At 41.3% G+C, this 13,571-nt stretch overlaps 1 protein-coding gene across 2 annotated transcripts in view; it reads left to right on the top strand.

The window, feature by feature from the left end:
* The window catches only part of LIN54 (lin-54 DREAM MuvB core complex component), a 62,675-nt gene that overhangs the window by 8,114 nt on the left and 40,990 nt on the right, over positions 1-13,571 (top strand). The window contains exon 2 of one of the 2 annotated variants that reach the window (XM_045536680.1): positions 11,732-11,784. In XM_045536680.1, coding sequence (XP_045392636.1) covers positions 11,764-11,784 — 21 coding nt within the window. In that variant the 5' untranslated portion in view covers positions 11,732-11,763. Of the gene's footprint in view, positions 1-11,731; positions 12,448-13,571 lie in introns of both variants that reach the window. The other variant, XM_045536679.1, reaches the window with a different exon arrangement.

Below are 13,571 nucleotides of genomic sequence, written 5' to 3'. Positions count from 1 at the left end.
ATGTATACCTGTCCTACTCAAATAGATAAAAGTTATTTTCAAAGCCCAACATAAATAATTCTAGAGTTTTAGATGGCACCCCTTCTCCATGATTAACTTTTTCATTGTTGAGATTTATATTAAGTGAATATTTGCCAGCTCTGTTCTAGGTACTGGGGATGGTGATACAGTGGTGATGAAGGCAAACAAGTCCTATCCTCCTGTAGTTTTGCATTCTAAAGCAGCCGGGGAGAGATAAGACTATAAACAGATAGGACACCTCTGTTTGTGTTAGATGCTATCATGGAAATACCAGAGTAATGGGATAGAGTACCTGGGCAGTGGAAATGAGGATGGGGTGCTATTTTGGATATGTTTTTAACAGTCGAGACAAATTTAAAAATCACTAGACTTTCCGAAATCAGTGACTCTTTAACTCTCATTGGACTTAAACCATTCAACATTCTGTTGTGAGGTGGGAACGTCTCATTTTATTGGCTTCCAGGAACATACTTTGCCTCTAGAGCTTACATGAACTAAACATACGTTGTGGATTCTTTCTCTGCCATATCCTCATACAGGTGAGGTGCACTAAAGCTGCTCAGCTCTCTCGGCCCAGGAAGATCCTCTCTTTTCTTGGAGTGGCCATCAGCACAGTGACCGTGAGGGTGCGTGTGCTAGTATTTAACACATAGCTTCCATTCCCAAGGGATAAAATTAGGGTGATGATTCATGTAACTAGATGGCCAAACCCTTTCCTGCCATGCCCACAAGCTCCTTTTGAGAGTTTCTTTTAGCAAAGGCCACCATGCCCTGCATGTGCCCCTGATTGAAATAGATAAGGATGTCTCATTGTAACGCCGTCACCTACAGTCTGCTCAGTGGCTTATGAGGTGTCCTGGCTCTGGAACTCCACACGGCCTCATACTGCATAGAGTCTGGCCGAACCAGTCAGAACTTTTCTTGTTACAAGTTTGAACTTTGCCCCTAGTTCAAAGGGAGACTCTTACTCCTGTTACTCTTAGCCTTTCTTTTAACAGGACAAATAAAAACACATGTTCTTCTAATAACAGAGCTTTAAAATATATTAATATGAAGCAAAAATGCATAAAAGAGGAGAAACAGAGAAATCCATCATCATATTTGGGGATTTTTAATACCCTAAAATATAAGAATATCAAAGATATGAATAACACCATCAAGCAGCTTGATCTGATTGACATTAATAGAACACTACCCTCAGCAACTACAGAATATGTATCTTTTCAAGTGCTCATGGAATGTTTGCCAAGATAGACCCTACTGAGTTGTAAAATAAGTTTCTAATTTCAAATGATGAAAATGTTACAGAGTATTACGTTCTCTGATAATAATGGAATTAAATTAGAAACCAGTAACAAGATAGCTAGAAAATCTCCAAATATCTTAGAATTAGATAGCATACTTCCTTATTGTCCATGTGTCAAAGATAAAATCACAAGCAATATTAGAAAACATTTGAAGCGAATGATAATCACATACTGAAATTAATCGGATGCATCTAAAGCAGCTTTAGGGGAAATTTTTCTTTTTCTTTTCCTTTTTTTTTTTTTTTTTTTGAGACAGAGTCTCGCTTTGTCGCCCAGGCTAGAGTGAGTGCCGTGGCATCAGCCTAGCTCACAGCAACCTCAAACTCCTGGGCTTAAGCGATCCTCCTGCCTCAGCCTCCCGAGTGGCCGGGACTACAGGCATGCGCCACCATGCCTGGCTAATTTTTTCTATATAGATTTTTAGCTGTCCAAATCATTTCTTTCTATTTTTGGTAGAGACGGGGTCTCACTCTTGCTCAGGCTGGTCTCGAACTCCTGACCTCGAGCGATCCACCCGCCTCGGCCTCCCAGAGTGCTAGGATTACAGGCGTGAGCCACCGTGCCCGGCCCTAGGGGAAATTTTTCATATTATTAAAGGCTTACTGCAGAAAAGAAGAAAGGTTTAAAATCAATCATCTAAACCAGGGGTTGACAAATTTTTTCTGTAAAGGGCCAGATAGCAAATATTTGAGGCTTTGCAGGCCATCTAAGTCGGTTACATTTAGGGGGTTTCCCTCCCAACCGTTTAAAAATATAAAGAACCATTCTTAGGCAGGAAGCAATACATAACCAGACCATGGGCCTGATTAGCCATAGGCTATCGTTTGGTGAACCCTGATCTGTGCTTCCATCTTAAGATTCTAGACAAAAAACAAATTAAAGTAAGCAGAAGGAAGGAGGTAAAGATAATAGCCAATTAAATAAAAAATGGACAATGGAGAAACTCAATGAAGCCAAAAATGGTTCTTTGGAGAGGTCAATAAAATTGATAAATCTGCAGCCAAACCAGGGGTGGGGAACGTTTTCATGTTGGAAGGCCGCATTAATTTAGCTGTAATCAAATAAGGCCTCATTTAAGAAACTTCAATTAGATATACTTAAAAATGTATGTTATTTTGTAAAAATCTACTGTGTACTTAATTGCAAAAAATGAAAACCATTTGTTAACTTTAAAGTTAACTTTTAATGACTTTGTTGTGTTTGTTTTTTGTTGGAAAACATTGGAATATTTGCTTGCAGCATGGAGGTCCGCAGTTTTAGTTGATCCTCTAGATCTGTGGTCCCCAACCCAAGGGCTGCAGAGCTCTGCTGCAGCACCCCCCACGCCCACACCCATCCATGGAAAAATTGTCTTCCATGAAACCAGTCCCTGGTGCCAAAAGGTTGGGGTCCGCTGCTGTAGATGGGTATCAGTCATTTGTGACCTTAAGGACGTCTTGACTCGGGTTAGGTAGGATAATGTAGATCCACAGCAATAAGTGGTTGAAAAGCAAGAAAGCATTTTTCGGGGATGTTGCCAAAGGCATAGGTATTCTACTGCATTTTCTCATATTTCAGTTGGATCTTTCTTAGCATCAAACAGTGATTTTAAAATGTCATCTACCGAGAGCCCAATCAATTCCATCTGCAGTTCTTTAGGTGCCTTGGTCATATCAACTACGTGAGGCTGAAATGCTAATTTGAGTGTGATGTCATGATTCTCAAAGTCAATGAAGCTTTCATTGTATTCTTCAATTAATAGATCAATTAAAAGATACTTAGCAGCTAAGTATCTTCAAATGGTTTGCATATATCATCCTGCTCATCAGGGACCTTTGCTAACTGGGGAAAATGGTCATCTGAAATTTCATTTTGAAGAAGTGTTTTGAAAAAAGATAGCTTTTTTCGAAATGCTTGGATTTTTTGCCATATGTATCATACATAGACTTAGTTTTACCTTGCAAAGGAATATTCAAGTTGTTTTCATTTGGCATAATATCACACAGAAGTACTGCATTCCTCTAGAAATCTTTCAGTAATTCACATTGCGGATTCTGTTCTTCGTAAAATTTAACTATCTGTCCTTGCAGAGATAAAATTCTGGCTAACACCTGTCCCACGATAGCTAACACACTTTACAATGATATAGCAAATCCACACTGAATACCTCATCATTAAACTTTAGTGTGGTAGGAAACGGATGATGATGCAGTGTTGCATTTGCACCATCAATATAGTTAACAAGGCTTATAACTTGTTGCAAAGTATCACTTAAAAATAGTATCTTTAGCACAGAGATTTTTGCTAAAAAGCTAAAAAGATACAATGAAAAGAAATGAGAGCATCTGGATCTGTTAATACTTTTTTCTTTTTCTTTTTTTTCTTTTTTTTGAGACAGAGTCTCACTTTGTTGCCAGGGCTAGAGTGAGTGCCGTGGCATCAGCCTAGCTCACAGCAACCTCAGACTCCTGGGCTTAAGCGATCCTACTGCCTCAGCCTCCCGAGTAGCTGGGACTACAGGCATGAGCCACCATGCCCGGCTAATTTTTTTGTATATATATGTTTAGTTGGCCAGATAATTTCTTTCTATTTTTAGTAGAGACGGGGTCTCACTCTTGCTCAGGCTGGTCTCGAACTCCTGACCTCGAGCGATCCACCCGCCTCGGCCTCCCAGAGCTAGGATTACAGGCGTGAGCCACCGCGCCCGGCCTGTTAATACTTTTTTCTTTTCTTTTTTTTTTTTTTTTGAGACAGAGTCTCACTCTCTCGCCTGGGCTAGGGTGCCGTGGCATCAGCCTCGCTCACAGCAGCCTCCAACTCCTGGGCTCAAGTAATCCTACTGCCTCAGCCTCCTGGGTAGCTGGGACTATAGGCATGCGCCACCATGCCCAGCTAATTTTTTCTATTTTTAGTTGTTTGGCTAATTTCTTTCTATTTTTAGTAGAGATGGGGTCTTGCTCTTGGTCAGGCTGGTCTCGAACTCCTGAGCTCAAGCCGTCCTTCCGCCTCAGCCTCCCAGAGTGCTAGGATTACAGGCGTGAGCCACCGCGCCCGGCCACTGTTAATACTTTTTTCTATCTGTGCAATAAACCCTTCCTGTTTTCCTGTCATGGAAGGTGCACCCTCTGTACATAACACTCACTAAATTTACCAAATTCAGTCCAACCTCATGACATTTATCTTGAAAGTCATTGAAGGTATCTATTCACCATGTTCTGTTCGCAAGAGTGCCCAGAGTGAGGAACTCTTCATAGCAAAGAAAATCTTCTGTTATGACCCAAATGAAGTATAAAACCTGCACTGGATCAGTAGTATCAATTGATTCATCCTGCAACTCTGACAGTGCATTTTTTCACAATTTCTGCATCACTGAATGGTTTCCCTTTTTTCCCCCAAGTATAGAAGCTACTTTATAAATTGCTTCATTGGCATTATTTTCAGGTCTTATTGTTGCTTGAGAGAATTATCTTTGCTTTTGCTGTTCATCTTTTAATTTCTACAATACTACCTTTTGCAACTCTCTTTCTAATTTAAAATACGTGTGGTCCTTATAAGTGCGACAATGCTGATCAGCATTGAATTTCTTTAATGTTGATATTGCAGTATCACAAAGCAAGCAAATCATCTTATCTTTAGCAGAAAAAGATAACATTGCAATTCCCAATCCTCCTTAAAAAATCTGTTTTCTTCCTTCAGCGTTCTCCTGGTCTTCTTGGACATGATGGGCTGTTAGGCAGACAGAATTAAAAAATACTGTTGAGCTGTGCAACTGTTCACAAACTCCACTTCAAACAGAAACACAGTGCACCATTGTCAAAAGCTGGTAACAGACTGGTGTGCTGGACCCCCATAAACTCTCGCCAACCAGCCTCGTGTGGTAGTGGTGCCCGTCACGTGGGGGGAGTTAGAACTAAATCATGAGGGTAGCAGCCGTCAAGTTAGCCCTTATGGTTTCCTCTTCTAATTGTGCTGGTCAATCTGGGAGGATTATTTCGTTGAAACTTACTTTATTCTTTAGCATTTTAAATACATTCATTTTAAAAATAAAATGAAAATATAAATGACAAAAATGTATTAGTAAAAATAAAAGGATTTGTTCTGTAAAATTTGGATTGAGTCATAAGGACCCACATGTGGCCTTAAGGCTGCAGGTTCCCTACCCCTGAGCCAGACTAATCAAGAAAAAAAGGAGAGAAGACACATTACCAATATGAAGAAAGACTATTCTACAGATCCTACAGACATTGAGATAAAAGAATATCATGTATAACTTTATGCTAATACATTTAGCAACTCAGAAAATAGACAAATTCCTTGAAAGACACCAAACTCTCAAATGTCAAAGGTCACTCAAGAAGAAAGAGATAACCTGAATAACCCTACCTCTATTCAAGAAAATAAAGGCCAAGCACAGTGGCTGACACCTGTAATCCTAGCACTTTGGGAGGCTGAGGTGAAGGATCGGTTGAGGCCAGGAGTTTGAGACCAGCCTGAGCAGGAGCGAGACAACCCCACCCCTACAAAAATAGAAAAATTAGCCAGGTGGGTGGCATGCACCTGCAGTCCCAGCTACATGGGAGGCTGAGGCAGGAGGATGGCTTGAGCCCAAGAGTTTGAGGTTGCAGTGAGCTATGATGATGACACTGCACTCTAGCCTGGGTGGCAGATCGAGACCCTGTCTCAAAAAAAAAAAAAAACAAAACCCAAAACCAAAAAACTATATACACACACACACAGTTTAAAACCTTCCCACAAGGAAGCTTTCTATCTCGATGGCCTCACTGGTGACTTCTAGCAAATATTTAAGGAAGAAGTAAACAATCCTTTGCAAACTTTTCCTGAAAATTGGAAGGCAACCACCCCACCCCATCGTATTAGCCTAGCACTGTCCCTAGGTAGACGCTATAAGAAAACTACACATCAATATCCCTCATGCACATAGACAAAAATGTTTAACAAAATATTAGCAAAATAGAATTCATCAATATATACGAAGAAAGGGGGTTTATTTCAGGAATGCAAAATTGGTTTAGTCATCAAAAAACCAATATAATTCAGAGACTGAAAAAATGAAAAGCCATATGATTATTTCACTAGTTGCAGAAAAAGCATATGACAGAATTAAACATCCAGTTACCCTTAAGAAAAAACTCTGCAAACAGGGGATAGAAGTGAATTTTCTCAACCTGGTGAAGGAAATCTGTGAAAAGCCCACGCCTAACAGATAAGACTGGGAACGAGGCAAGGATGTCTGCTCTCACCACTTACAGTCAGTGTTTTTCTGGAGGTCCTAGCAAGTGTAGTAAGACAAAAGAAATAAAAAATATGCTGATTGGAAAAGAAGAAAAACAGATGTTACTTGCAGATAACATGGATTGTCTTTGTAAAATATCTTAAGGAATCTACATTGAAAAGCTGCCAAAATTAATATGTGAGTTAACTAGGTTGTAGGATATATGGACAATATATAAAAATCAATTTTATTTCTCCATACCAGTAAACAATTGGAAAATGGGTGGGGGGAAGGCCATTTATAACAGCATCAAAAACATGAAATAAGGATAAAGTTAACAAAATATGTGTAAGACCTATGCCCTTGAATTGCTCAACATTGCTAAGATAAATAAGTAGGGAGATACACTGTTGGGAGACAATTCTCCATGAGTCTTTTTTTTTTTTTTTTTTTTTAAAGAGATTTTGGGGAGTGGGGGATCTGGCCCTGTTGCCCAGGCTGGAGTGCAGTGGCTGTTCACAGGTGTGATCATAGTGTACTACAGCCTTGAACTCCTGGCGTCAACTGATCCTCCCACCGCCTGAGTAGCTGGGACTACAGGTGTGCACTGTTGTGCCCAGCTCTTCATGGGTCTTTGCATTTCTGTCCCTCTTGCAGGTGAGGCAGTGACAGCTATTTTAAGCGCTCCTTTCAAGGATACTTGCTTGTACAGCAAACTTCTTTGGACGATAGGGATAGTGTCTCCTTCTGTAGCAAAGGACAGGTTTGCTTATTGTCCAGTATAATAAAGATGGCATCTCCCTCTGGGCAAAGGGCAGGTTTGCTTATTGTCCAGTATAATAAAGATGGCATCTCCCTCTGGGCAAAGGGCAGGTTTGCTTGAGCCCATTATAAAAGTTTGGGTTCCCTAGGCTCAGGGGTTCTCAGTTGCGGTACAAACCCACTGCGTTTGTGGCATTTACCTGGGCCCCTCCTTGTCTTCCCTGTGGGCCTTGGGGGCTCTTGGGAAACTGATACACACTTGATGCTCGTGTTCCTTTCTCCGCTGTGAGTCAAGGACCTTTGTCTCTGACCGAGGACTACTGTGTCTTCTGCCAGGTTCCATGAAACAGCACTAGGCTACTTTGTCAGCTTGCAAAGAAGGTATAAAAATCTCAGACCCCTCCCAGTTCTGGCCAATTTGGACGTGAGGAGCGGATGCTAGCAGAGGCGTGGCTTTTCGAAAGAGGAAAGATGAGGGCTCCGTGGGCTAGGTTGGGAGGTGCGGAAAGACCCTCTGGCATCTGGAAGTGAGTGATCTCACCCAGGTCGTGGGCAAGGGGAGTAGGGACTGGGAGTGAGAGTCCTCCTGTTCTTCCTGTCAATATTCACAGGCTTAGCTGACAGTAGAGTTGAAACAAGCTGTCTGAATGGGACGTGGGTGATTGCACACTCAGCCCCGTTGTTGCACATGGCTGAGCGGCCGTGTGGCTGTGGTTGCTGAGTCCAGGAGTCCTCAGAGATGGAAACGTGATGTCGGTGTTGAGGCTGTAGCTTCAGGTGGGTTGAAAACCTTAGAAGTTTCTTTGAGCTGCAGGGTGGGTGCTTGAAAATGAAAGTAAACGCAAGTCTTTGTTTATTGGTGTGGAGCTGCCGTCTCCTCTGTGACCTGACCCCCCCCCCCCCCCCCCCCCCCCCCCCGCTCCTGCTCTTTAACTTCAGGTGCTTTAAGGGGAAAAGATGAGTAGGGGCTGGGCTGAGGTCTCTGTGTCCCTAAGGGGACCAAAGGCCATGCCCGCATCTCTAAATGTGCTGGGGGAACCTCAGGAAGAGGAAGGAAGCGAACGTCCACGGCTCTGTTGGATGTGGGTGCAGAAGTCATCCTTCAGCAGGGCGCAGTGTCCAGAGTCAGCTGGGGGGGCTTGGACAAGGCTGACCGCAGGGCAAGGTGACTGTGGGCGGGGCCTTTGTTGTGTCCTGTCGCTGTGACTTTCCCTGCCGAGCATGCCTGTGGTGCTGGTAGTTTTACACGCCTGTGTCGTGGATGCCCGTAGGAGACACAGGTCAAGGCGAGCTGGTGCTCTGGGCCCCAAAACCCTAGTGATGCCTTTGAGCTGCAGCTTACTGTGACTGGTGATTTTGCCGTGTATGCAAAAAACTTGTCCAGCTCAATATGAACACTGTAAACCCAGTATTTTTAAAAAGAAAAACATGACAAAGATTTTAACAGGCACTTTTCAAAAGAAGGTACACAAATAGGCAGTGTGTACATGAAAAGATGCATAACATCATTAGTCATCTGGGAATTGCAAATTAAAACCACAATGAGATACCACTTCATGCCCACTAGAATGGCGAGAATTTTTTTTTTTTTTTTGAGACAGGGTCTCACTCTGTTGCCTGGGCGAGAGTGCTGTGGTGTCATCATAGCTCAGAGCAGCCTCAAACTGCTGGTCTCAAGTGATCCTCCTGCCTCAGCCTCAGGCACGTGCTACCTCGCCTGGGTAATCTTTGTATTTTTTGTAAAGAGAAGGTCTCACTGTGTTGCCCAAGCAGATCTCAAACTCCTGGCCTCAAGGGATCCTCCCGCCTTGGTCTCCCAAAGTGCTCGGATTATAGGTGTGAGCCACTGAGCCCATCCAAAAATGGCTAAAATTAAAAAGACCAGCAAACTGACAGTACCAATTGTTGTCAAGGCTGTGGAGCAGCTGAAGCTCTTACACATTGCTGGTGTGTATAAAATGGTACTGTCAAGTTGGGAAATAGTTTGGCAGTTTCATGCAAAATTAAAAATACACTCACTTTATGATCCAGCAGTTCTACTTCTAGGTATTTACTCAAAAGAAAAGAAAAAAATGTATCTACAAAAAACTTGAATTTGGATGTTCTTAGCAGCATTATTCATAATCGTTCCAAACTAGAAACATTCTAAATGTCCATTAACAGGTGAATGCATATACACTTTGTGGTAGATTTGTATAATGGAATATTACTCATTAATAAAGAGGAACACAACTACTAATAAGTACAAAAATAAAGATAAATCTCAGGAAGCATGCTGAGGCCAGGCGAGGTGGCTCACGCCTGTAATCCTAGCACTTTGGGAGGCTGAGCTGGTACGATCGCTTGAGCTCAGGATTTCAAGACCAGCCTGGCAATAGCGAGGCCCTGCCTCTACCAGAAAATTTAAAAATTAGCCAGGCATGGTGGCACGTGCCTGTAGTCCCAGCTACCTGGGAGGTCGAGGCAGGAGGATCGCTTGAGCCTAGGAATTGGAGGCTGCAGTGAGCTATGATGATGCCTCTCTTGTACTCTACCTCGGGCAACAGAGCAAGACCCTGTCTCCCAAAAAGAAAAAAATAATAGAAAAAGAATGCTGAGAGAAAAAACTCATAGTATATGATTGCTGTATGTCATGAGTACATAATATATCATTCCATTTATATGAAGTTCTCGAATGAGCAAAAAGCTGGGCGTGGTGGATCATGCCTGTAATCCCAGCACTCTGGGAGGCTGAGGCAGGAAGATCTCTTGAGGTGAGGAGTTCGAGACCAGCCTGAGCAAGAGCGAGACACTGTTTCTACTAAAAATAGAAAAATTAGCCAGATGTGGTGGTGCATCCCTATAAATTCCAGCTACTTGGAAGGCTGACGTGGGAGGATCGCTTGAGCCCTGGAGTTTGAGGTTTTTGTGAGCGAGGCTGACACCAGGGCACTCAAAAAAAAAAAAACAAACCAAAAAAAACCAAACAAACCAGAATGAACAAAAAGGCAAACTAATCTATAATGAAAAAATAGATCAGTGGTTGTATAGGGTGAGATTTTGGGATAGGAGATTGACTGTAAAAGAGATTTATTTACAGTAGATTTATTTTTTTCTTCATTTAAAAACACCAGTGGTAAAAATTTAAGGCAATACAATTGGGTGATTAAAATTGTTAGCTTTGGCATCATGAAATCCTGGGTTTGAGTCCTGGCTCTACTATTTAGTAGCTATGTGACCTTGGGCAAATTATTTGACCTTTCTATATTTCCTCTCCTGTAAAATGGGGATAATGGTGGCACCTATATCCAAGTTGTCATGAGGATAATTACGTCATCAGTGATGCATAGTAAGTGCTCAGTAATGATGGTTTATTTTGGCAGTAGTAGTCTTCGCCAATGCTGATAATTATAACTTGCTATTCATGTGTGTTACACTTAATCTTAGGATGCATATTGTATTTTTATATTTTTAAAATATAAAGGGAAGAAAAGAAAGTTGATGATTAGGTTTCTATGGATCTTTGTTCTCTGCGCAAATCATTTACTGCTATTTAGTTCGTCATAAACATGATGTGCTGTGTTTGATACGTGAAGATAACAGAACTGATTTCCTTTACTGGAAGCTCTGAATGACCTTTGGCTAAAAGCATCACAGTGCTAATTTGTCCATAATGTGCTTTCTTATTGTTACCATTTTTTTCCCCTTTGTGAGGACTGGCAGTACACTCTTAAATGGTTCCCTTTTGGACACTTATAAATGGCTGAGGAGGGTCTTTTTTCCACATAAAAGTTTTCTTGGTATAAAGCCAATTGATCAAACTTGCAAGACCACATGAGCTGACATGGATTACTCAAGAAACTCCCTTAACATGAAATTGGGATATTTGATGGATTTTTATAAGTGGCCTGGTACCCTCGTGCTAGGACCTAGCTCATCGGGGATTTTCAAATAATATCCAATATGTTAACATTTAAACTTTTATTTCCTCGTGTGAATCAGCAGTTTTCAAGTCTGTCAATGAAAGGGAGAAAAAAAAAACTGGGAAGAAATAAGATGATCAGGCACATCAAAGATAAAAATCTTTCATGAGAGGGCATCGGAAAGGAGTTTCATGTGATTACACGACTTACGGTTGCCTGCATGCGGGACACTTTTGGATTGAGGCAGGTTGAATGAGAATATTTGCTTCTAGTCTTGTGTTCCATAGGACATATATTTCAGATTCTTTGAAGGTTGAGGATGTGTTAAAATGGTTTAACCCAAATAAGAAATAAATACACGAATGGAGGCCTGGTTAAAAATAAAAGCATGAAGAATATCCTTCATTCAAGTATACATCAATAAAAAGCGGTTATTTTGTCGTTTGTATTTTTCTTGAGTATTTTTTTCTTCTCTGACGTCTGTTTTGAAACCTAGCAACTTACCTATTTTTCAACTTTTGTTGCAGTGCCCGATCCGCTTTCTAGCAGGAGCACGATCATGGAGGTGGTGCCAGCTGAGGTGAATAGTTTGCTTCCAGAGGAGATAATGGACACTGGTATAACTTTAGTGGATGATGATAGTATTGAGGCTGTTATTGTTTCATCCCCAATTCCCATGGAGACAGAACTGGAAGAAATTGTCAACATAAATTCTACCGGGGACGCTGCAGCCACGCCCATTTCCACGGAGCCAATCACAGTGTACAGTAACCACACTAACCAAGTTGCAGTGAATACCACAATTACTAAAGCAGATTCTAATACCACAGTGAAACCAGCTTTTCCAAGTGGCCTTCAGAAACTTGGTGCTCAGACTCCTGTGACTGTCTCAGCCAATCAGATTATTTTAAACAAAGTATCACAGACATCTGACCTTAAACTTGGCAATCAGACCCTTAAGCCAGATGGACAGAAGTTAATTTTAACAACTTTGGGCAAGTCTGGTTCACCAATTGTTTTAGCACTGCCCCATAGCCAACTACCCCAAGCTCAGAAAGTTACCACTCAGGCCCAGTCAGGAGATGCTAAGTTGCCACCGCAGCAAATTAAAGTAGTTACCATTGGAGGGAGGCCAGAGGTGAAACCTGTCATTGGTGTCTCAGCACTGACCCCAGGAAGTCAACTGATTAATACTACAACTCAGCCCTCTGTGTTACAGACCCAACAGTTAAAAACAGTACAGGTAAAAGAAAAAAAAAAAGGGGGCTTATTAATTAAAATGCATGTTTAAAAAGTTGAACTGATTCGTAGTTGTGTTTGTAGGGCTATTAAATGCGTACTTGTTACTGAATTCTTTTGAATGTTGCTTTAAGTAATTGTGTGGTTTCTTTTTCTGAGTTTGGTATGTCTAATGCTTATGAAAAATTTTCCAGAGAACTTAGAGCAAACTTGATTTTGGTTAAATTCCAAATTAATGTATTTATTGCCTTTTACTCATTTTAAAATGCATTTTATTCTTCATGGTAGTTTGATTACAAGGATGTTTTGCTGGTTTAAAGATGCCAGACTAGCTGCAGGGCTTTCAAGAAATCATGGAGATAAAATTTTTTCAGTTAACAGATGGCCAAAGGGTGGGAAAACCTTGTTGCTCTGAGAAACCCTCATTGGTATCAGTAGTGCGTGCTGGCCAGTGTGTGCTGCTTACTTGGAGTTTACTATTCATTGCCATGACGCAGGTTTGCAATATGGGAAAGACAGTGACATATGATGGAAGATAATAATGTGTAGGCTTTAGAGCTGGGCCAACTGGGTTTGAGTTGCCGCTATGCTATCCTACCAGTTCTGGACCTTTAGGTAGGTTACTTCTCTGAGATTTTGACTTTAGCTTAAGATGACTGATCATGATGAAATACATAGTATGGTTCTCAAAACACTGAAGATCCTTCAAAATGGTACCTATTATTAATATGACTAGGACCCTAAGTTAGAAGGTTGCTAGAACATATATTAAGTGATTTCCAGATTTTCATGCCCAAATAGGCTTTCTTAGGCCACCACTACTCTTAGAAACACAATGATCCATTTATGACCAGGAAACAAAAATGCATTCCCTGCTTTTGAGAAGAGAGGAGAAGGCATGAATTAAAGTAGTAAAGGAAATGTATAAAGAAGTAGGAAGGTTTTGGGAAACTATCCCCTCATAGCTGATAATTAGAAGTAATGTTTTGGTTACTATGTTAGCAAAAGAATTGGAAACTTCCCGTGGGCTTTGCATTTAAGAACTTTATAGGATTTTTCAAGTTTTGTAATCTGTACATGTCCCTGCTGCCACTGTTAAACATTTAGCGCTCTTTCTTGCTCGCTGTC

Source organism: Lemur catta, chromosome 24, assembly GCF_020740605.2.
Source record: "Lemur catta isolate mLemCat1 chromosome 24, mLemCat1.pri, whole genome shotgun sequence".
In the NCBI taxonomy this organism is placed as follows: Eukaryota; Metazoa; Chordata; class Mammalia; order Primates; family Lemuridae; genus Lemur; species Lemur catta.
The sequence above is the reverse complement of the archived record's forward strand: the minus strand, read 5'-3'. Positions and strand labels throughout refer to the sequence as shown.